Genomic DNA, 21,114 nt, shown 5'->3' with positions numbered 1-21,114 from the left:
CACAGCGATGTCTTCGCATATAATATCAAGGTCTGCATTAAAGAAGGCACGAATGTTGTTTATGAGGGCCTTTAGGTCTCCTTTTGTGGCTGGGGCTGATAGGTCCTCTGTTAGTGGTGTGGATATATGACCCACTGTGTGGGGGATCTTGTACAGGGCATCCATGACTTCCTCCTCGGAGGAGGTGTAGGGAGAGTCGAGTGGCGCCGCCATTTTAGGTTTAGGCCTCTGTTGCAGGAGGTCACCAATGTTGCGGGAGCCTACTCCGTTCAGGGTTTTCAGCTTTTTTGTTTTCTTCCCCATATCGGGCAGTGTTGTTGGGCTTGTAGTCTGTCGAGATCGGGTTGTTAAACGCCTTGCTGTGTATATCTGCGGAATATACGGCGGGAGCTCAGCCGCCATGCGTCTGCTCCCTTCGGTGTCCAGGCCACGCCCCCCTCTGCAGGTCTTTTTGAACTTGTTTTATTTTTTTTTAGCATTTTTTTTAAATCTCTTTGAATTTTTTTTATGCGCTACCCACACCAAAACTGGACGCTATATGTTTCTTTTCTTCCTTTTTTTTTTTATTCTTTATTTTAGATGTGCATAGCGATACAAATAAGCCTGCAGTGCCACAACAGCAATTGCAAGTACAATATAAAACATAGACATGTGGCAAATCAATTCAACTGCACATTTTTTAGTATATACTCAGGTTAAACTGGCATATCTGAGTATTAGGTACACTTTAGGCAGGTAGGTAAATTCAGACATTGACATCGCTTACTAATTGTAACTGCTTTACACACAAGCTAGCTGGTATCCCTGGAGAATTAACCTGAAGTACTAACAAGCAAGGTTAGAGATGAAAACTGGTATGGTATGCAGACTTAATGAAAATAGTTAAAATATAATCTAGATTACATGCAGTAAATCAGAACATAGGCTGGTGACATTTAAGAGTTAAGTTCCACTGGGCGAACACCACCAAGGCTTGATTTCGTGTAATCCGGCTGGTTGTTGCTGTGATGGTATCACTGTGCTCTTCCAGCACGGGTCTCTTGCACCCAGTAGTGATGCCGATGGCAGGATGACGTCATATCCAGGCTGCCAGCTCACTGCAAGGCGCACGAGGGAGCTGTGCAGAAAGAGCACAGTAAATAATGGGCTCCCTGCCTTCCTCGCAACCCAGCAGTCCGGATGGCAATTGGGCCGCATTACAAGCAGTTCAGGGCCGCGGGTTGGACATGTCAGATCTATACACTAAAACCGCCTCTTTAAGCTATTGTTTTGGTGTTTTGAGGTGAATTGGGAACGTTTTTGTTTGTGTTTGTTTGTTTGTTTTTCTTCTCTCTCGGCTATTTTGGAACTGAACGGACCAAACACAATTGCAAGTTTAAATTCAAATTTAACCAACACCCAGTGAGTATAATTTGTGGTCAACCTTGAAATAAGTCTTACAAATTTTTTTTACATTTAATTGCAGAGTTTAAACGTTTTGTTTAAAAAAGGAATGCTTATCTGAGTAGTCACAAACGGCAGCATTTTAAGGAGAGACTGTCACTGAGAAGTGACAGCTCCTCGATTTTTCACCCCAATTAATCCTACAGCAATGTTTAATGGAAGTGAATAATGCAGTGGAGGTAAGTAAAAAATAATACAGGTTTATTAACTAAAGTGAATTTCAAATTTAAGGTCAAAATAGCCAAACTGTAAAAATTCATTTTGGATACTTTGGCCTTAAAGGGACACTATAGTCACCAAAACAACTACAGCTTAATGTATGTGTTCTGGTGAGTATAGTCAGTCCCTGCAAGCTATTTGGTGTCTTTTCAGTAAAAATGCTGTGATTGCATTAAAGCCTAGGGACACCTCCAGTGGCCACTCCTCAGATGGCAACTGGAAGTGCTTCCTGGGGCAGTGCTGCAGAGTGTCCTGCACTGACGTTCAGAGTCTCCACGCTCTGTATGGAGACGCTGAACTTTCGTCATAGAGATGCATTGATTCAATGGATCTCTATGAGGAGATGCAGATTGGCCACAACACTTCTGTGTATTGGGTGACTTTGCTGCCGCATGATGCCTCAAGTACATCATGTGCATCATATATACAGCACTGCAAGGGTTAACTAATTGGCATGCAAATAAGAAACATCCCATGATTTTTTTTTTTTTAAATGTTTGGTCAACCAATACCTAACTTTTAGTTAGTTAGGAATCTATATTTCCCAAAACACCAGCAGATGAGCATATTACCCAGGTTGGTACTGCTCTTCTACAGAAACTGATGTATAATATTGCATGAGTTGAATAGAGAAGAACTGCTTATCTGATTCTGGATACGGTTCGCAAGAAAAAGCGATGCTTGTTGTTAATGAGTTATCACTACGGACGTGGGATACACAGTTCACAGGAGGGTTCTTCAGAAAACAGCTCCAGTTGTTACTGTATTCGTTGCAAAAAATCTCATCGTGTGTTTTCCAATCTCATAACATTCTTCAGCGCAGAGGACATGGAATGTGAATGGTAAATATGAAAACACATGTAAGATGTCTCATACCTCATCCTGCTGGACCATACGAAGAGAGAATGGACAAATGACGATGCACAATAAAACAGAGCGAACAGCTGCAGAAGCTCTAATGGCTAAGAATGAACTATTTTGAGTTATCGCTGGCAAAGCATAATGTTTACGTTGAAAGTAAAAGAAATTAAAGTACTCGTTATTTTCTCCATCGGTTGAACAGCACATTTCAATACAATGTGTTAAGGTATCTTCTGGCAATATAAGGATTAAAGGTCCTGACCCGTCACTGGCCTACGATGTCTCATACCGTATCTTGCAGGAAATGATGGCTTTGTTACAAAGTTTTTTCCGTGTTGATAATATCACTATTTTTCCCGTAAGGAAGATATTTTACAGAGTCTGCATCCTATGACATGATCTCATTTGCTACTCAGATTTCCTTAAGGTTTCATGAAAAATGTGAAAATTTCCATTTTCTGCTCATCAACTAAGCACAATAACCACCTAGTGCATTGCAGTAGTTGTGGTGCACAGAGTCTTGGGCGCACTGCACCATCCCCTTATGTGCCAATCGCTTTTTTAAGGTGTTCAACAAAAATTGGGATCTACAGGCTTAGCCAATCGGCTTGCGAATGCAAAAGCCGACTTCCACATCAGCTATTAATAAATAAAACCCAAAGCTGATTCTACATGTTTACATGTTTAAGATACCCTACGTATTGCCCTAGCATTCCACAATTAATGTGTAGAAGCCACTAAAGTAACACTCTAACATTATAAATAATATTAAGAGCCTCTGCTTTGGAAACATAAAAACACCTTTTTATTCAGCGTCATCCAAGACTTGTTGCAGGAGCCACTCCACCCACTGGGAGAGTATAATCATAAAGAAGCATTTGGGGGCCTATTGTGTGTTTCATCAATTGGATGCTTCCTGTTCTCCCAATACTTCTTGAGATGAAATACCTGCATTCGGTGTCATCTTATTGCCGAATATGATTACCTTCAATTTATGAAGGTCTCAATGAGGAAATACATGTAGTGTGTCTTTCTGAGACTCAGAAACAGCAATGCTTAAATATGTTAGAGTGCAGAGACAGAGTCCTGAAGTTACTAGGTCCTAATCAAAAAGAATAAAGTTCTCAATTAACTTAAATAAACAAACTGAATAAAGGAAATCAGCACCAGAAGATTTTGGATTAGGGTGAAAAAGCACATGTTCTCTACTTTTAGTTATTTTGATATCACACACTATTGTAAGGGATTAGGTTGCCTCGTGGTTTACCTAGGGCCTACAGAACACCTATAAATTTATTTAAATGTGTGTGACAGATGAGCTCCGCCAAAATAAGCCTGATATCAGCAATTTACCTTTCTAAATCTAAACACCAGGGTACCATAAAACCAGCGGGGGCCCATGATATTGAGGACCTCTTCCTCCATGCTGCTAAGGCCTTCAGAATCCCCGCGCCAAAATAAAATGGTGATACAATCTCGGCCTCCTCTGAAGACCAAGCGTTGGATGAGCTGGACGAATTCCCAAACGCTGGGGGATTACAGCACCCCTCCTCGGATGAGGTAAACGAGCTGCCCTCCACTAAAGGAGACATAAAAGCCCTTCTCCGCAATATCCGCACAATGTTTGCAACAGACCTCACTATAACGAGGAAGTAGATACATGCTGTGGAAGGGAGAGTTAAATCGGTAGAGAAGGACACACAGGGCCTCACAACATGATGCCAAAAGATTGAAACAGAAAATGCAGAGCTCCAACAAGCCCAGTCCTCACTTACCAATCGCTTGGATGCAATAGAGGATAGACACAGGAGACGGAATGTCAAAATACGTGGCATTTCAGAGACCGTGATTCCGGACAAATTGACACAATTGACAAGAATTGACACAATATGCCAGGAGACTTTTCACCACACTACTCATGCCACAGCAGGCAAAACAAGCCGTTATCAACGGGGTATACCGCATGCCGAAAGCTACCAGAGCCCCAGCAGACTCCCCAAGAGATGTTCTACTACAGCTCTAAACAAGGTCAGCCCAACTCACCCTCATGGCAGCAGTGAGAGGGGTATCCACTCATCCCTTCGAAAATGCGGCTCTGTCCTTTTACCAAGACCTGTCCAGACCTGCTTTGGTATGGAGAAGCCTGATCAGACCGCTGACCACTGCGCTCTGTCAACACTCATTTCCACACCACTGGGCATTCCCCAGGAACCTGGTCGTCACGAATGGTGGTACAACATCCCGCATAACCGATGCATCGGAAATAGACTCTGTGCTTACGGCACAAGGCCTGGCACCAAATTCAGAGCCGACCACCCTCACACTGAGACAAAGGCTCCCACATACATGGGACATGTCCAAAGTAACCAGGACCCACCACCGCCATCCCACCCATTTACGCGCAGAGGGCTAACTGGCACTTAATGGGCACCTGAGACCCTGAAGGGAGAGTATATAAATTAGCCGATGGGACTGGTCATCTTGTTCTTCCGTTGACTTTGTTATTTCTTGACTTTGTTTTTATTTATCTCTGGCATCCCCAAGTGCCAACTGTTCACACACTGCCAACGTCCTTTCTCACATAACAGGCCATGCACACAGCTACCCCACAAGGAATTTAAACTGGAAAGAGGCACTATCCCCCCCTTAGCCAGGGAATTTCATCCTTCCACATATTAACAACACAACTTCGTGCATGGCGACAGGCCTCTAAATACACCCTAACTGTAATGCATGTTCTGCCTTGCCATAGCCAAGTGGCTGACGCTAGAGGGTCGCAGAGCACAGTCGACACTAACAGAACCTCTTGGAAAAAGGGCACAGAGCAACATTTCTCCCCCCCCCCCCCCCCCCCCAGGGCTCAGGGATACAGAGCACTATACACAACATGCCTTGACATCTACCAACGCTATCATTCTTTAACACTACAGACACGCGACCTACCCTTCAAGATTTAAACGGTCAGTTATCTTTGTTAATCTACTCATTTACTTTATTTTGCATTATACAAAAACAAACAAAAAAAGGGGCACATTATATCTCTTACTTGTACTAGCTTTGACTCTATGATTGTAAACTGTAAACTCCTGAAACTGCATAAACCTTATGCCTGCTAAAATAAAGAATTTAAAAAAAGAAAAGAAAAAAAGAATATAATATACCATTAGAGATGGCAAGACCAATAAGGAACCACATAATGCATTGACCACAAAGATGGTGCTAATTTTGACAAAAATTTGTATATGTCTGAAATGATGCAAAACGCTAGTATCATAAACTGATGTGGCAATACAATCACCAGCATCACACATCGTGGACAGTGTAGGAGGTGCAGCAGTAGTGACATGTGTCTTTAAGTCCAGTGAATCTAGAGGCAGTTTTTAGTGGCATGCACTGTAGTGATGTGTGGTGTCACCAGAGAGCAGTGGGTCCAAAACCAGTCCTCATGGCTCACCAACAATCCAGGATTGATGTATTTCCCTGTTTTATCCAATGGAGATGCTGACAAAACCGGGGCTCTTGGTGGAACTTGAGGACTGGATTGGGAAACACTGCCATAGAGTGATCCAAAGGCCAACTGAGTTTAGAACTAACCAAGCACAGCTCTCGCAACTCACTTACAGCAACAACAGGGATGTGGTCCCCCCAATAAGCAAGTGGGAGGAAGCTCAGGAATGAAGTGAAGAAATATAAACATTGTTTCTTTTCTACGCTTCTCCGTATACTTTCTCTAAGCTGACTGCCAGGTGCAGAGGACACTGTTTAGAACAACGATTGACAGGGAACTAAAATGGAGGCGCCCAGTTGCATGATAAAGAGTTGTGAATTTCTACATTTCCTTTAAATTTTAACACCTGCAAATACCTTTTTGTTAAATATAGGGATAAGTGAACATAATATTACAAATCCCAGGAAGTGGCAGCTCCCTTTTAAAAAAGTGTGAGATTACTGCACATGTAAGGCCTTCAGCAGTTTTCTGTCTATAATTAGAATAATTTCACTGAAAAAAATTGTTTCCCTGAGTAATTACAAGAGTGATAATTGTTGAAATTGAGTCTCAAATGACACTTGGTCCAAGCAACGAGGAATGTTAATCTCACAAACTAGATCACCTACAGTGTGCTAATCCAGTGACAGAGACATGATAATCCCCAGGACCTTCGCTCATTGCCCAAGGAATATGGTATATCCCAATAATATAATTCACAAAAATTGCTGAATAAAACAACAAATTCACTAATTTTTAGCGCAAGGAGAGCAGGGACTGAATCTTTTTGAACAGCTTTACAAGCTTACAACACTAATGCTATCTCTTCTCGCTTTTTATAAAATAAATACTGTCTGGGTCTCGTGAATGGTTGACAGACAGATCAATGCCCGAGGCAGCTTCCATTACACAAAGAATTACAAGTGAATCTGCTGGTGAAGTGTTTCCTGGATACTCAATCATATAAACAAAACATATCATTAGATTTTATAAATATAAGTATTCAAAGTTATACACAGTTATGGCAATGTGCATATTAGGAGAAACTTAGTGATGCAGTGTATTTTATCTAAGTCTGTTTTTTTTTTTGAGAATGATTAAATCTTCATATTAACCCTGCTGGCCCTCACTTCCAAACTCCAGTGTTTCTATTTCCTCTTGAATAATACAGCTCTGCTAGTTATTACGACTCGGGTTTGTGAGAGTTGCAGTTCGTTTGTTAGTATTGTACATTAGAAAGCTGACATCTGAACTGCAACTCCCAGAAACCCTCTCAGACATCGATGCAAGCAATATTTACATTGTATTGTAGAATATTAAGTAAGCACATCTGAGTGAGTCACTTCACCTAGGGTTCGTGGGACAATTTGGATGAGACTAGAGTACATGGTGAAAATCCTGTTGCATTCTAATTATAACATAATTTCTAAATGATTATTATCCACCATTAATTAATCATTCCAGAATAGATGCATGCATGACCTCACACACAGGTTTACATTCTCATTTAAAGGGATACTCCAAGCTCCATAACCCTTACTGTGTGCTGTAGTGGATATGCTACCAGGAGTGCCCTGGCCTCCTTAACTGAGGTCCGTTAAGCACGCTAGAAGGAAGGACTCCTGCTACAAGCCTCGGTTAGCTCCTAGTCCTAGCTCAGTGAACGGAGCTTCTGGCTGTGAGGAGAGAGGGAGCGGAACCCAGAAGACCCCAGTTAAAAAGTCAAACTGTTCTAAAATGATTTGAATAGTTGCTATGGGAGAGGGTAGGGTGTGTGCCACATGTAGTTATGGTGCCTGGAGTGTTCCTTTAAGTGCATCAGGAGAAAAATAAAATATTCTTTATTCCAGTAAAGGAGAAAAACATTTCCATTGGATGCATACACAAGCTTCTTATTCACTTGAGTAATAACAATCTGCAATATCAATTGATATATCTCCCCCTCACTGCAAAGCAGGAATTGCGAACCCTGGCACTTAGATATTTCTACTGTATTTGCCATGATTCTGTCAGCCATAAGGTTATTGTAAAACATCCGTGGAACACTGCAGCTGAGTGCCAGAACACGCAGGTATTTATTACCTTTTCTGCGAGTAATTCCCGGATTCTATTAGCTTGGATGCGAAACTTCATCAGCTGTGCTTCCAGAGTAATACATCTCTCCTCCCAGTCTATGGTGCCTTCGGACTCCGGGTCTGCCATAATTACTCTGAAAAATAGGTTTCACAAGTCAAAGAGTGGTCATTTTGGATCACAAGGAAAGTTCCTGTTTCCTGGGTATTAGATTAGATATGGTAGTAACCTGTCTGTGAAATGCTTCACTTCCTGAACTTATTTATCTCTCATTGAACAGATTTTCAGCATTGAACGCACTGCCCCACATTTTCTAAAGCAGATTATATTTATACAAGGGATATATTTAATAAACAGTGGTCATTGACAGACCAAAAAATTGTCGACAGACACAAGCGGAGAAGAAGGCCCTGCTCAAAAAAGCTTACAATCTAGGAGGAAGAGGGAAAGCAACACGTGAGAGGGAAGGAGAGGTTGATATTTAGTTCAACATTTCCAATTATCAAAATCAGCAAAAAGTTTAAAAAAAACATTCAGTATCATACAAGCTGCATCATATAAACTAAAAATTAAAAAATTAAAAAAACTAAATATTACTGTGTCGCTCAACACTTCATGCACAAGCAAAACTTTATTTTTCCATGATGCTGTCACATAAAAAAAGCAACAAAATGTAAACATGTACAAATAAGGACACTTTGTATAACAGAGAGAATGCTATTTTTTTTCTAATGATAGAATTCTCTATTAAACCAAAATACATACACAATATCATATCTCTTGGCTCAACACAGAGAACGTAGGTCGTGCATAGCTAAGGTAGGAAAAAAGAAATGGACAGAGCCATAGTACCCGTCCTTACAGTTGGCTGGGATTAAAGTAGCTCTAAAGCATATTTTGCAAAGACCCCTAATGGTGCCATGTCAGTGTTCTACTCTAACGCATGTGTGAGAGTACACCAGTCAGGCCAATGGAGGACCCCATAAGACCACAGGATTCTTAATTAACAAAGCCTTGTTCCCCTCCCATCACTAGTGATGGCTGGGCGAAATGGCAAAACCTGACAGCCGTAGATTCACCTTTTATTCATGTAGGACATTTACTAAGACAAAGTGGTTCTCTGTGAAATTCCAACACAGTCGATGTGAACTTTGCATAAAGATTTTATGTTCATTAAAAACTAATTTGAAAGGGTGGTGGTGAAAAAGCCGCTTTAACGCTGAGACAGATCAACACTAACATAGCAGGCCAAAACGAAGTCCGAGAACAATCCAAGGTCTGGGACAACAGAATGTAACAAGAATAGTTAAAGAAGCCAGTGTGAAGGGCAAGCCGAAGTCAGACTACGAGGAATCGCTAATAAACATAAACGTGCTCTCGGATCACCACAACGGCAACATCGACAGGACAAAGCAGTGAACGAAGAGAGGGTTTGCATGGGCTTGGGAATTCTGTGATCGGCAGGAGTCATTCCTGCACTGCCCTATGGTGTGAGAGCGATGTTACAAAATTGACACAGGTAGGCATGCTTGATAAAGATCCCTGAAGGGGTCGAAACGTTGCTGTATCTCTCATGTTTTTCCAATAAATCTGCTGATGTATGAAGACCTTGAGTGCCTGGACTACTTTGCTGTTACTATACGGATTAGGGGTTTGCCAGCCCTGGCTACAGTGCACCGAAGTCTACAGGTAATGGGAGTGCGGATCCCTCCTTTTTTTGCTACGAGGCGTTTAAGCGGCATATTTCTGTTGGTTTGCCATTAATTCGACTTTTGTATATTATAATATATATGTGTTTTCTTTTCTGAAATGACTGCTAGTCACCAGCGTAGAGACTTTAAATTGTTTACTGATGAGGTAACTATTTTAAGGCCGAGCGAGCTGGCTGATAATTATCTTCTGTTCAATGTGAAAGTATTTTTTGTATAGAACGTCTTATCAGCGGGACGGGGAATTTGAGCTCTCTGAATGTATTTTGGGCCTTTTGAATGAAATGACTCTAGAGAGGACACATCGAAGAACTATATTCTCTCAATAGAGCACTGTGGTGAGCTGACAAAAAACAAATTGCAAAGTTTAGGTCGAAATAGCAGCAGGGTTTGATACATAAACATTTGGTAGCATTTTGGAATTAAAGGAACACTCCAAACAGCATAACAACTTATAACTAAAGTCTTGCACATACAACCCATCTATAGAAAGCTGCGTAAGAGCAAATGTGATCTTCTTGGGCATTCCTTCCATAACTTTCATGGCACCATGGGGGTCAAGCTAGTTTGCATCAAATGCTACAATTGAAATTTTAAAAAACAACTAAATATAGATTGTTTTATATATGTGTGTGTGTTTGGGTGCATGTATTTGCGTCATTTTTATTAGTTGGATCGTGCAAAAACCCAACAAGTGACAGATCGACTTTAATTTCTACCAATGCAAAACTGTGTGCTCAGCCAGTCAGTGCTTCTCCTTAATTTTCAGCCTGCTAGCTGGGATGTCCACACACTAGACAGGTGGCCGTTGTATGCTCATTATTCGTGGGAGCAAGTTATGGTCCGTTACAGAGATTGAGTCACTGGAGCCAGAGTGAAAATCCAGCTGTTGGTCTATTAGTCACAAGTGAATTAACCCTGCTGTGTGTTATTGACGGATTGTACATTATAGAAACGATGTTGGGGAATGTATTATTTGATGTCATAATTCAGAAATCTTGCCTTTTCCTACAGAGTTTATTTACTGAATATAGGATTCTAGAAAATTGAGAAGGAAACTGCAAATTTCAAAGGGGAAATTTAATTTTAATACATAATTATCCCATAGATCTCATATATATACATATATATATTTATTTGCGAGGCTTTAATAAAGAATTCTGCAACTGGGCGCCTTCATCGTGGCTCCCTGTTAATTGTTGTTATAAGCTCTGACTTTTGCACCTGGCAATAAGAATAGAAAAAGTATACAGAGAAGAGGAGAACTGAAACAATGTTTTATTTCTCCTCATTTGCATTGTGTGCCATGGCTGTGCCAGGACTAAATGGAATACCCTTCTGGCGCTTATTCAGAGCAGAAGTCACAAACCAGACTGAATATGGCCATCGGAACAGAAACATTAAATGAAGCGATTATACGGATTAGCCTCTGGATAATCTGTCAAAATGCAAAAGAAGGGAAATAGGACTTTGACAGAAAAGAGGATTCTCAGGTGAGTTTTTATGATGGCTATAACAAGAGCATATTTTAAGGAATATTAGACTTTTCCAGATGACACAGAGATTAATGAAGGGATTGGTCTTTTGTGAATGAGAAAACTGATCATAAAATTAGAAAGTATTAAAAAAAAATCCACATTTATTGCAATGTATATTTTGTTTCTCCACCCTAAACAAGGAAAGCTTTGGGAGGCGTGTAGACCACCAGAAAAGCCTGATACAGGGAGCAGCACATGAGAAGGCCTGGCCACCCAGAACGTGGTGGGAAATGTAAGCTCCGAGCGCTTTGCTGACTGCTCTGATCTGATAGGATAGACCGGAGCCTGAAAGTACAACTGGTCTGTCTGTATGATAATGAATCCCATGTCATACAGTGCTTCTACTTCGATCATGTACAATAATCTATGACTAATGTCTGTGCAGAGGAAGAGAGGAGACATATGTTCAGGGCAGATAGCTTGTCTGAACACAAATCCCATACACCAAATGTTTTGATGCATACTTTCCAACTGTCCCTACTTAGGAGGGACAGTGCCTTATTTTTTTTTTATTTTTTTTTTTTATTCTTTATTTTTCTTGTGCATAGTTTGACATCAAGCGTGCAGAGCCACGACGGCATGGACAGTGCCTTTTTGAGGCCAAATCGCTCTGTCCGTCTTTTTAATCCCGGAGCTCCATATTGTTGGTGTGTCTGAGTGTATAACAAAACCCCAATGCAACAATACTCCCAGTAACGTGTCTTTAAACTACAATAAATGTGTTTAGCCAGTCTGTGTAAATAGGATACATTGTTATTGGTCTAAATTACATTTAAGTTGTATAAATTGCTATTAGTAGTAAGTCACCTAAAATTTCTCATGACAGCCTGCCCCTGGCCACACATCCACTCACCCCCCCCTAAAATTATAGTATCCCTCTTTGTCAATTTGAAATGTTGGAAGATATGTTGACACAAAGGCGTGGAGCAGGATTGGTTCAAGCTGAGATAAAAACCAGCTGAGAACCGCACATCCATGTTTAAGTTACTGTAAAAAGGGATCCCAAGATTGCTGACCTCTGACATTGGAGATGGTCGATCCCATTAAAAAAAAAATAGGATAAATCAAGTAGTAGCCATTTTACATTCAAAATTACAAAAATCTGGAGGGAATAGGATCAATGGCAGCCTGCGCTATAAAATAGCATTCTGTTTGCTCCTTGAGGGATCTGCCCCTGGAGTCAATGAGCACTTGGGCCTCCAGCGCTTCCATCAATGTGTTTTGTCCAGACTCTTGTTTTCTGGAGCAGTATCTACACAGAGGGTGGTGGGCTCTGACTGGAGATCACATAATGATAACACCAGGGGTGGAGAGGTTACTATGACAATCTCTACTGAATCAAGGCGCCCATGGCTGAGACCCATAGAGCTCTCTCTCACTAAAAGAGAAAGTGAAAAGTAATGAAGAGGCATTACATTTAAATAAAACCTTTTTATAAAAAAAAAGAAAAATTAAAAATAAAGCATTTTATTAAATTATACAGAGGTTACATTGTGCCAGCCTATGGCTCGCTGGAGGGTGGTTTCTATTAAAGTTTCTCTCAGAAGAGATGGAGATACAGCAGTTATTGTGGACGACAATCCCCAATATGCTCACTCGGGTGTTGCAGGACTGAGCATGATGGGAGTTGTAGTCTGCACTAGCTAGAGTAGGACATCCTACTCCCCGCCCCTCATCAAATTGTAGTAAAACCCTAACATGCCACTGTGAACTTCTACTAGACATCCCAGTAACATCACACACCATACAGGGCTAATTACTAAAGTGGGAACTTTAAAATGAATTCCCAAATTTGAGACCAAAGTAGCGGAATTGGAAAAATTCTCTGAAGATTTCATTTGGTAAATTTTTGCCTAAAATCAACAATTCACAATTTAGTATAAAATCTTGTTTGTAAATATGAGCCTCTATTTTTCGTTTAATTGCCTGAACGAATACATTCATTCTGCTGCATGTAGACATATACGAGTTACCACAATCCTTCTAAGCGTTTATATTATTTAATATTTATTCATATTCTATGAATTAGTAGATATTTGTCTTGTTAAAAGTAACCCAAACAGAACACACTGCACCCAACGTTCTGGCATTCAAAGAGTTAACGTGGATGTTACCTGCAAACGGAAACATTGTGTCCATCCAGGATTCCCAGGCAGAAGTCTCCTTTCTGGTAAAGAATATTTAACTCTTTCATGGCCAGGTGGCTCTGACACTGTTAACTCTTTTAATACCGCACAGATACACCCAGCACCGATCTAAGTGATCCAAGCGAAGTAATTTAAGGACAAGCAGGAATTAATAGTAGTTTTTCCTTATGTCCTTGACAGAATAACTGCAATCACCCACAAGGTTGGGGATGATGGGAGTGATAGTCCAACAGCAGCTATTGTTTTTAAAGCACTCATTCAGCACAGCAAGTACCCCCCACTATAGGTATTCCCTGGGGGTCCTGTTAAATAATCACAATATGCAAAGAGCTCTTATTAACATGCCACACTTACCTGGTACTGTGCCCCCCAGGAAGTAGCCCAGTGTGATGCACCCTGACTGCTGGGAATTAACTAGCAACCCTGGAAATGTGAGGTCCAACAATGCAGCCACTATGTATCCTAGCCTGCTCATACAGGAGTAGGCAGGGGAGAGCAGGGAAAGTCCTGCCCCTGAAACAGACTAGCATGGGGGGAGCCCCACACAGCAGCTCAATGAGGGACGTCAGCAGAACCCAGCTAGGAGGAAAAACTTGCTCCAAATGGAATATTGATTACTCAGAGATCCCAGGGCTTTCATTGCAATGGAACAGAAGATTATTTTTTATTTTTTCCAACACAAGTGAGTTGCTAGTTTTTTCTTTTCTTTTTTAATGATGGGATGTAAAAAATAAATGGTAAATCCAATAGAACAGTCTGACTTGACTGGTGTAACAGGAGAAAGTGTATGAGACGTCCCAGGATGAGATAGTTTGCCTTGCAAGAGCACCATCTAGTGGTCTGTTTGTGCATTGCTAGTGATGCTCAAAAAATGAACTAAATACTAAAGACTGAAAGAAAAATTCGGAGTGAATTTCAAATTTAAGGTCAAAAGCAGAACTGGAAAAAATGTCTAAGTCAGCTATGCTTTCAGTTTGGCTACTCTGGCCCTTAATTTGAAATTTACTGTGAATTCTCACTTAAGTAATAATAAACCTGATAGTAAATTTCAAATGTATGGTCAAATTAACCAAACTGGGAGCATAGCAGACTTTTCCAGTGCGGCTATTAGAGTTTTTAATCTGAAATTGATTTTTAAGTCACTTTGAATTCTCACTTTAGAGGATATCCCTGAAATACTGTTATGTTAAAGGAGTATTGGAAAAAATATTGGAAGGATAACCCCCCAATTCTTGGGTGGAGGCGCAGCATTTGTTGGGTATGAAGTTTTGGGTCATATTTTCCTCTATAAGCAGTTGACAGTTGATCACTTGCAAGAATTGTGTCCCCTAAAATTATTTTTTCTACAGCCATTAATGTAAACTATAATGGCGGTACTTAGAGGGACACTATAGGCATCAAAATAACTTTAGTTTAATGAAGCTGTTTTAGTGTATAGATCATGCCCTGGTTTAATTGCAATCAGATGTTAACTTGCATTAAAAGTTTTTATCTTCTGTTCTGTAAATTTAACTTTAATCACACACAGGAGGCTTCTGCAAGGTCTAGAAGGTTAATAACAGAGAAGGAGATAAGAAATGCTAAATTAAGCAGAATGGTGCTATAAATGAAGTTTAAACATTAGATGACTCTACATGAAGTGTTTACGATGGCTGTGCAAGTCACATGCAGAGAGGTGTGACTAGGGCTGTATAAACAAAGTGATTTCACTCCCACAGGGCCGGCTCGTCCTATGGGCGACTTAGGCAGTCGCCTAGGGCGCACCGGCCCGGGGCGTGCAAGTTTCGAGTGACCCGGCAGGAGGGAAGTGCACAGTGCTACCTCCTGCCAGTGACTCTGTGTAGCATGGCAGGGCAGCGCGGACCGCGGTACAGGAGCTTCCTGTACCCAGCTGGACTGAAAGGAAGTGCTCTCTCAGTGAGTGCTCTCTCAGTGAGTCTGGCTGGGTACAGGAAACAGAGGCTCCTCCTGACCCATCATGCTACACAGGGGTAGGAGGCACAACAGGGAAGGGGTGGAGGGTGGCACTAAGGGACACTGGGGAGGGAGAGGAGGAAAGACCACTAAGGGACACTCAATGAAGCGGTCTGGGTGCAGGGGTCCTGTCACTGCAGAGTTAAATACACCTCTAGTGTGGTGGAATCTCGGTAAAAATAAATTTAGTAGGCCGAGATTACCACGTGGCATGTGTACGTGCATATGCTGACGTATCGATCAGTTGGTTGCACGAGGCAAGATACGATCAGTAGTGTACGGAGCATGTGCAAGAATACAGGATGTAGTATTCCCCTCCTCCATTGTGCTGGACAAGCCATGCGGTCAAACAGGAAGTTAATTCTTATTTGTATTGATTGGTCAAGAGAATGTGCGGGTGGAGCTTAATATGGGAGGAGTTATGTGCCTATATAAGGAGCCTGCACTATTGTCCGGGGCTCAGAACTTGCTGTATTTTGGTGACATTAGTCCCTCTGAGTCCCGATCGGTGATCCAATAAGGAATCTCTTCCTTCCTGAAGAAACCTGTGTCCATCTCTCTGTGCTTGGCTTCCGTCAGTTTCTCCGGTATCATTTGGTGCATTGGCCGGGAAACTAATCGTTCAACGGTAGCTGAGAGGCAGAGGCGTGAGACGGTCTATCTTTGCCCACGTTCTCTACGGCTGCACCCCTGAACTTCTGCGTGGACCTCCCTTCGTCTCGGCGCCACTGGTCTGTTGTCCAGGAGATCATCGGCCTCTACGTAAGAAGTGCTGGGGTGTCCCCGTCGATGAGTGTGAACTCAGGTTCAGGAACGAGGAGGTAAGACAACTGCTGTTTTAGACGGCAGACCCACTAGGGGTATACCGATTTGTGCGGTAGGCCCATAAGGGGTTATTTGTGTATGGAATCTGCCCCCTCTGTCGGAGGGAAGGAGCGAAGGCGCACCGCTCAATCGAACGCTCTTTAGTCAGACCGTTTGATTTGGTTAGTCAGGCGGGGTTCTGGTGTAAATAGCCGTAGCCGGACACCGGTGTCTTGTCTAGACTAGCGTTCTAGGGTGTATATTACGTTCGCTAGGTCGGAGGGACCGGGAGACTAAGCGGCGCCTGTGTAAATTCGGTTCGCTAGCTCTCAACCTATCTTGGCTAAGTGGGAAGGCGTGTAAATTTGGAACCCACTAGATTTTTGATAGTAATCGACTAAGAGGCGCCTGTGTAAATTCGGTCCTCTAGCTCGCTATATGTGGTGCTTGGGCAGTGTGGCTAACCAAAACGGGTGTACATAGTTTTAGGTAGTCCATTCAAGGTACTGGCCAATAGTTTAGTTGGGAATTGTAAATGTGTTAAAGATTGTTTAGTAAAGTGTATATCTTGTTAGATAGCGCGAGCTCAGCCGTCTAGCGAGAGTGTTAATAGTGTGTTGCTGTATCATAGTGCACGGTACCATAACCCTGTATATTTACTGACACTGTATATAAGTACTAATCATTGTCGTCTATTGCATGTTTAACACCATAACCACTAATAATTGTATTGTGACCTTAAATTGTGCTTTGACCTATGCTAACCGTACTGTAACCGCTATTTGTAAAAGACGATGTTACTGGGGTGTGTTATAGACGGGTAATTCATATATAGAGAATTATAGCGTGGGTGACTGTATAGTTTCGCCAAAGGGCATAATATTGATTATTTAGTAACTGGTGTAACAGCTGTGTATGCACGGGTATTCCTTGAGTGTTTATTGTGTTATCGTGTACGTTTCCCTTGGTAACCGTACCACGTGGTGCTGTTGCCAGAGGAAACGGGTGTGACTGTTGAAAAGTACGTGTGCATAGTATTCGTTGTCAACGACGTTCCATTGATAAGTATGGGCGCGTCGGAGTCAACGATTCCGGATCCCTTAGGTTGTATGGTGAAGAATTTTAAAAAGGGATTCAAAACATGTGATTTTGGGGTTAAAATGTCTCCTGTACGTTTGGTCACTTTGTGTACTAGGGAGTGGCCTACTTTGGTTGCGGCATGGCCGCCACGTGGCAGTTTGGATCCAACTCTGATACAGCGCGTACACGTGGCTGTGTTGGGTAGGCCTGAACTTTACGGGCAGTTTCCTTATATTGATTGTTGGAGACAGGCCGTAAATGACTCGCCAAAATGGATTCAGACATGCCACGAGGAGCAATGTCGCCTCATGGTGGCTAGGACTTGTTTGTCCACTAGGACTGGTGTTAGGCCCATTTTGGACACGCCCCCTGAGTCCGAGATCCCTTTGCCGCCCCCTTACTTTCCTTTAAGAGGAAGTGACGCAAATGCAGGAAGTCCTGCACCCCTTCCCCCATTGCCCCCATCCACTTCCGCTTCCTCCTCCAGTACAGAATCCACCCCCTCTCGTACTAAATCTCCCCTTCCGGAACCAGAACCAACCCCCATTAGATCTGAATATCCTGATTTGGCGCCACTTCAGACTTCCGGTCAAGCTTCTTCTAGCTTGGCTCGAAGTGTTCTATTTACTAACTTTTCCCAAAACCAAGCTCCCACATCCTCATGCTTTATTACCCCCCGACCGGAACCTCTAACTGACGCCCCTCCACGTAGCCCCATACTAACCCGACAACTGACCGGTACCCAACAATTAAAACATTATCAGATGCCTCTTCGTCTGAATCCCGGGTAAGCCTATATCGATGCCGCAGGTCAAATGGCACATGCTGACCCAGTCTTCGTATATGTCCCGTTCACGACTACCGATCTCTTGAATTGGAAGACCCACAATTCCTCGTACACTGAGAAACCACAAGCTATGACCGATCTGTTCACCTCGATAGTTCAGACACATAACCCGACATGGGCTGATTGCCAGCAGTTATTAATGACTTTGTTCAATAATGAGGAAAGGATAAGGATTAATCAAGCGGCCATTAAAGCGCTAGAGGATAGAGCCCGTGCTTTGAATCAAGCCAATCCAGCAGCATGGGCCGCAACACATTACCCTAATACTGATCCCGACTGGAATGTAAATGGCGCAGATATGGTTCAACTCAGAGCCTATAGAGACGCTATAATTGCTGGCATGAAAGCCGGAGGGAAGAAAGCCATTAATATGTCGAAGACAGTTGAGGTGATTCAGAAAAGTGATGAAGCGCCCAGTGTCTTTTATGACCGATTATTGGAGGCATACCGCTTGTATACCCCCTTTAATCCGGAAGACGCAGATAATTCCCGAATGGTGAACTCCGCCTTTGTCAGCCAAGCTTACGGAGATATTAAGCGCAAGCTACAGAAATTAGAAGGGTTTGCAGGAATGTCTATCACCCAACTAATGGAGGTAGCGAATAAAGTGTATATGAATAGGGAAACAGAAAGTAAGAAAGAGGAAGAGCGCAAGATGCGTAAAAAGGCAGATATGCTAGCGGTAGCGATCGCAGGCGTAGATAGACGGGGCCCAGATAGAGGCGATAGTAGATGGAATAGGGAACCTTTGAGTAGGAATCAGTGCGCGTATTGCAAGGAAGAAGGGCATTGGAGGAACGAGTGTCCACAAAGAGAGCAGTACGAGAGAGACCAACCCAGGGCAGGTTACGGAAACTTTAGAGGCAGAGCGAGAGGTAGAGGAGGCCCCGGAGGGAATAATGGTAATAGAGGGAGTAATGGGAACAGAGGAAGTGTTAGGGAAGATAGGTATTTTCCAGCAGCGCAAAGGTCCCGCGATAGAGAAGGTAGGGACTTTGTAGGATTGGCTGACACGGTCATGGAGGACTATTGATACCGACCGGGCTCCATCCCCCTTGGTCGAGCGGAGCCTGTGGTCGATGTATCAATAGGGGGAAAACGGAGTGCGTTCATGATCGACACTAGTGCTGAACATTCGGTGGTGACTAATCTAGTTGCTCCTCCATCTGGAAGAACTATTACTGTAATAGGAGCAACTGGAAGAAGTGCTGAAAAAACGGTTCTTAAAAGTCGACTCTGTACATTGGGAGGCCACGTAGTAAAACATCAATTCCTTTATATGCCTGAATGTCCAGTCCAATTGCTGGGACGTGATATGCTATCCAAATTACAAGCGCAGATTACGTTCCTACCAAATGGAACAACATCCTTAAAGTTTAATGGACCTTCAGGTATTATGACATTATCCGTACCAAAGGAAGAAGAGTGGCGACTTTATACAGCGTTGACTAGCAAAAACCCTAGGAGTGATGAATCCTTATTCAACATACCAGGAGTTTGGGCAGAGAACAACCCACCAGGACTGGCCCGCAATATTCCACCTATTAAAATCGAACTAAAACTTGGGGTTTATCCAGTGAGCCTACGACAATATCACATTCCGCAGAAGGCTAAGAAGAACATTCAATCTTATCTGGATAAGTTCATACGGTATGGTATCCTAAAATTCTGTACTTCCCCCTGGAACACCCCATTGCTGCCTGTTCAAAAGCCCGGTACAGATGAGTATCGACCTGTACAGGACTTGAGAGCAGTCAATGATGCGGTTGTTAGTATACATCCAGTTGTGCCCAATCCATATAACCTGCTTGCTTTAATTCCGGGCGGGGCTACTTACTTTACAGTCCTAGATCTCAAAGATGCCTTCTTTTGCCTCCGAATTGCCGCAGAAAGCCAATGTATCTTCGCTTTCCAATGGGAAAACGCTGTGACGGGCTCAAAATGCCAAATGACTTGGACAAGACTGCCCCAAGGGTTTAAAAATTCACCTACCCTATTTGGTTCAGCTCTAAGTCAAGATCTACTGGATTTCGAGTCTATCCCAGGAGAGTGTGTATTGTTACAATATGTAGATGACTTGTTGATAGCAGCAGTTACAAAAGAAATATGTCAGCAAGCAACGCACGATCTACTACACATTCTCTGGAAGGCAGGATACAAGGTGTCTAGAAAGAAGGCTCAGTTGTGTTTGCCAACTGTCAAATATCTGGGATTCCATATCTCTGAAGGTCAAAGAATTATGGGGCCAGAGAGAAAAGAAGCTGTGTGCCAAATACCGATACCCAAGAATAGAAGACAAGTGCGAGAATTCTTGGGGGCAGCAGGCTTCTGTAGGATATGTATTCCCAGCTACGCGATACTGGCAAAACCTCTGTATGCAGCTATCAAAGGTACAGAGCACGACCCCTTCTTATGGACTCAAGAACAGCAAACGGCATTTGAAGATGTGAAAAAGGCTTTAATGAGTGCCCCAGCATTAGGTCTACCTGATCACACACGACCATTCTACCTGTATGTACATGAGCAAAGAAGAATGGCTGTGGGAGTATTGACACAGTACTTGGGATCATGGCAAAGACCTGTTGCCTACATGTCTAAGCAACTGGATGCAGTGGCCAGCGGACTTCCACCTTGTCTAAGAGCCGTAGCTGCAGCCGCCCTGCTGGTAGCTGAAGCCGATAAACTCACTCTAGGTCAAGAACTTTATGTACGAGTCCCACATGCAGTACAGACGTTGTTGGATTACAAAGGAAATCATTGGTTTAGTAATAGCCGTATGACCAAGTATCAAGCAATGTTGTGTGAAAACCCAAGAGTGCATTTAGAGACTGTAAATACCTTAAATCCAGCTACCCTTTTGCCACAACCTACTGAAAGTCAACATGATTGTTTGGAAGTAATGGATGAAGTATTTTCAAGTAGACCAGATCTT

At 42.6% G+C, this 21,114-nt stretch overlaps 1 protein-coding gene across 1 annotated transcript in view; it reads right to left on the bottom strand.

Annotated features, from left to right (window-relative positions):
- PLEKHH2 (pleckstrin homology, MyTH4 and FERM domain containing H2) overlaps window positions 1-13,957 on the bottom strand; it is a 165,819-nt gene extending 151,862 nt beyond the window's left edge. Inside the window, exons 1-2 of the mRNA XM_063443900.1 lie at window positions 13,832-13,957; window positions 8,093-8,219 (exon numbers count right to left, since the gene is read on the bottom strand). Coding sequence (XP_063299970.1) covers window positions 8,093-8,212 — 120 coding nt within the window. The 5' untranslated portion in view covers window positions 8,213-8,219; window positions 13,832-13,957. The remainder of the gene's footprint in view (window positions 1-8,092; window positions 8,220-13,831) is intronic.
- Window positions 13,958-21,114: the final 7,157 nt, after the last annotated feature.

Source organism: Pelobates fuscus, chromosome 2, assembly GCF_036172605.1.
Source record: "Pelobates fuscus isolate aPelFus1 chromosome 2, aPelFus1.pri, whole genome shotgun sequence".
Lineage (NCBI taxonomy): Eukaryota > Metazoa > Chordata > Amphibia > Anura > Pelobatidae > Pelobates > Pelobates fuscus.
Note: the sequence above shows the minus strand (reverse complement) of the source record. Positions and strands in the feature narration are given on the sequence as shown.